Here is a 2,298-nt window from a genome sequence, read left to right as displayed (position 1 = left end):
GAAATTCAGAAATTCAGAAATTCAGAAATTCAGAAATTCAGAAATTCAGAAATTCAGAAATTCAGAAATTCAGAAATTCAGAAATTCAGAAATTCAGAAATTCAGAAATTCAGAAATTCAGTAATTCAGAAATTCAGTAATTCAGAAATTCAGAAATTCAGAAATTCAGAAATTCAGAAATTCAGAAATTCAGAAATTCAGAAATTCAGAAATTCAGAAATTCAGAAATTCAGAAATTCACAAAATCCAAATTTTCATTTTCAGACCCAAATCCCTCGTCCACCATCTGGAAACAACGGGTACAGTGAGAACAACGGTCCATGGCCAACCTATCCGTCATATTATCAGCATAATCAGAATCAGCAAAATCAATGGAATCCTTATCAGCCAAACCCATACCACAAAATAGGCCCAAACAATCCGGCACTGCTGATGGATGCCAATTTGCCGTGTAGCGCGTTTACTGACGACATTTGCCATCAGCAGGTGAGCGGGAATTTGAAATTTAGAAAAAAAAAGTTCAACAATTTAATTTCTCAATAGGTCAATTTTTCCATAGCTTAATATCTTAATATCTCAATTTCTCATTTTCATAATAGCTCAATTTCTCAGTAGCTTAATTTCTTAATAACTCGTTTTCTCAATAGATCATCAATCTCTCAATTGCCTAACTTCTTGATTTCTATATAGCTCAATTTCTCAGTATCTCTACATCTCAATAGTTTAATTTCTCAATAGCTCAATTTCTTAATAGCTCAATTTCTTAATAGCTCAATTTTTCAGAAGCTCCATTTCTCCATAGCTCGATTTCTCACTAGCTCTATTTCTTAGTACCTCAATTCCATAATTGTTCCATTTCTCATTAACTCAACTTCTCAATAGCTCAACTTCTCAGTAGCTCAATTTCTCAATATGTCAATTTCTTAATAGCTCACTTTCTCCATAGCTCAATATCTTAATAGCTCAGTTTCTCACTAACTCAACTTCTCAGTAGCTCAATCTCTCAATAGCTCAATTTCTCAATAGTTCCATTATTTTCAGCGAGAACAAATGGGAAGTTTGGTGTCCAAGTGCTGTAATAAAGGCATCTATCTGACGGACGTCTGTATTCCAGGAAAATGCTCAAATAGCACAATCCAGTTGTGTTGTTTCCAGAAATTTTTGCAGGTTTGAAAATTCAAAAAAAAAATCTGTCTGTGTGTCCCAAAATCCAGATTTCCAGGCTAAATTTTCGTGTTGCTCGGATCCGGCGCAAGACGAGGGAGCCCCAAAAATGACGAATCGGTTCAATAAGTGTTGTCATAACAACTTTATAACAGAGGTGAGCTATTGAGAAATTGAGCTACTGAGGAATTGAGCTATTGAGAAATCAAATTATTAGGACTCTGAGCTATCGAGAATTGAGCTTTTGAGCTATTGAGACCATCGGTCGTCAGGCGCCTTCGCGCCCCTGTAGCTCAGCCAGTAGCGGCGCTGTACCCCTGAGCTGCCTGTCATGAGTTCAACCCCTCATGGGGGTTCTCTATGCAAAATATCAGGAAAACTTTTTTTTTTGGTGTCTGGCCTCCTTTAAGAAATTAAGCTATTGAGAAACTGAGCTATTGAGAAAGTGACCTATTGAAAATTGAGCTATTGAGACATTGAGCTATTAAGATATTGAGATATTGAGAAGTTGAGGAATTGTGCTATTAAAGGTGGGGGAACAGGAGATTTTTCGTAGTTTTTTTGTAGCTAGAGTATGCATTCTACCGTGACGGTGTACAACGCTTAATGTCACTCTGCGTACAGCTGTCGCCCTCGCCTTTATGTATGCAATCGGACAGCGGCTTTCTCTTTGCCCGTGTAGCTCAGTCGGTAGCGGCGCCGCACCCTCAATCCTCGTCCCACACGTTCAACTCCTCGAGAGGCATATTTAAACGAAATTTCGAGAACATTATTTCTTTCATGCCCCCCCCCCCCCCACCTTTAAGAAATTGAGATAATTATCATGAAATTGAGTTATTAAGAAATTGAGCTACTGAGGAATTGAGGCATTGAAACTTTGGACTACTAAAATATTGAGCTAGTGAAAAATTAAGCTATTAAGAAATTGAGATATTGAGAAAAAGAGCTATTGAGAAACAAAGCTACTAGGAACTTGAGCTATTGAGAAATGAAGCTATCAGAACTTTAGCTATTAAGACAACGAGCTATTGTCTATTCAAAATAATCGCGCGGGTGAACGAGTAAAAATGTCTGCGTCTCTACAGCGCCTCTACAGGTTTGGAGACTCTCTACACGTGTTTTACTCGTTCACCA

The 2,298-nt window shown here is 37.7% G+C and overlaps 1 protein-coding gene across 1 annotated transcript in view; it reads left to right on the top strand.

The window, feature by feature from the left end:
• Cbr-pqn-42 overlaps positions 1–2,298 on the top strand; it is a gene marked incomplete at both ends in the record, with an annotated part of 9,681 nt that overhangs the window by 5,309 nt on the left and 2,074 nt on the right. Inside the window, 3 exons of the mRNA XM_045243071.1 lie at positions 265–486; positions 1,042–1,167; positions 1,223–1,321. Coding sequence (XP_045097305.1) covers positions 265–486; positions 1,042–1,167; positions 1,223–1,321 — 447 coding nt within the window. The remainder of the gene's footprint in view (positions 1–264; positions 487–1,041; positions 1,168–1,222; positions 1,322–2,298) is intronic.

The sequence above is a fragment of the Caenorhabditis briggsae genome, assembly GCF_000004555.2.
Source record: "Caenorhabditis briggsae complete genome, chrII, whole genome shotgun sequence".
Lineage (NCBI taxonomy): Eukaryota > Metazoa > Nematoda > Chromadorea > Rhabditida > Rhabditidae > Caenorhabditis > Caenorhabditis briggsae.
This window is presented reverse-complemented; position numbering and strand designations above follow the sequence as displayed.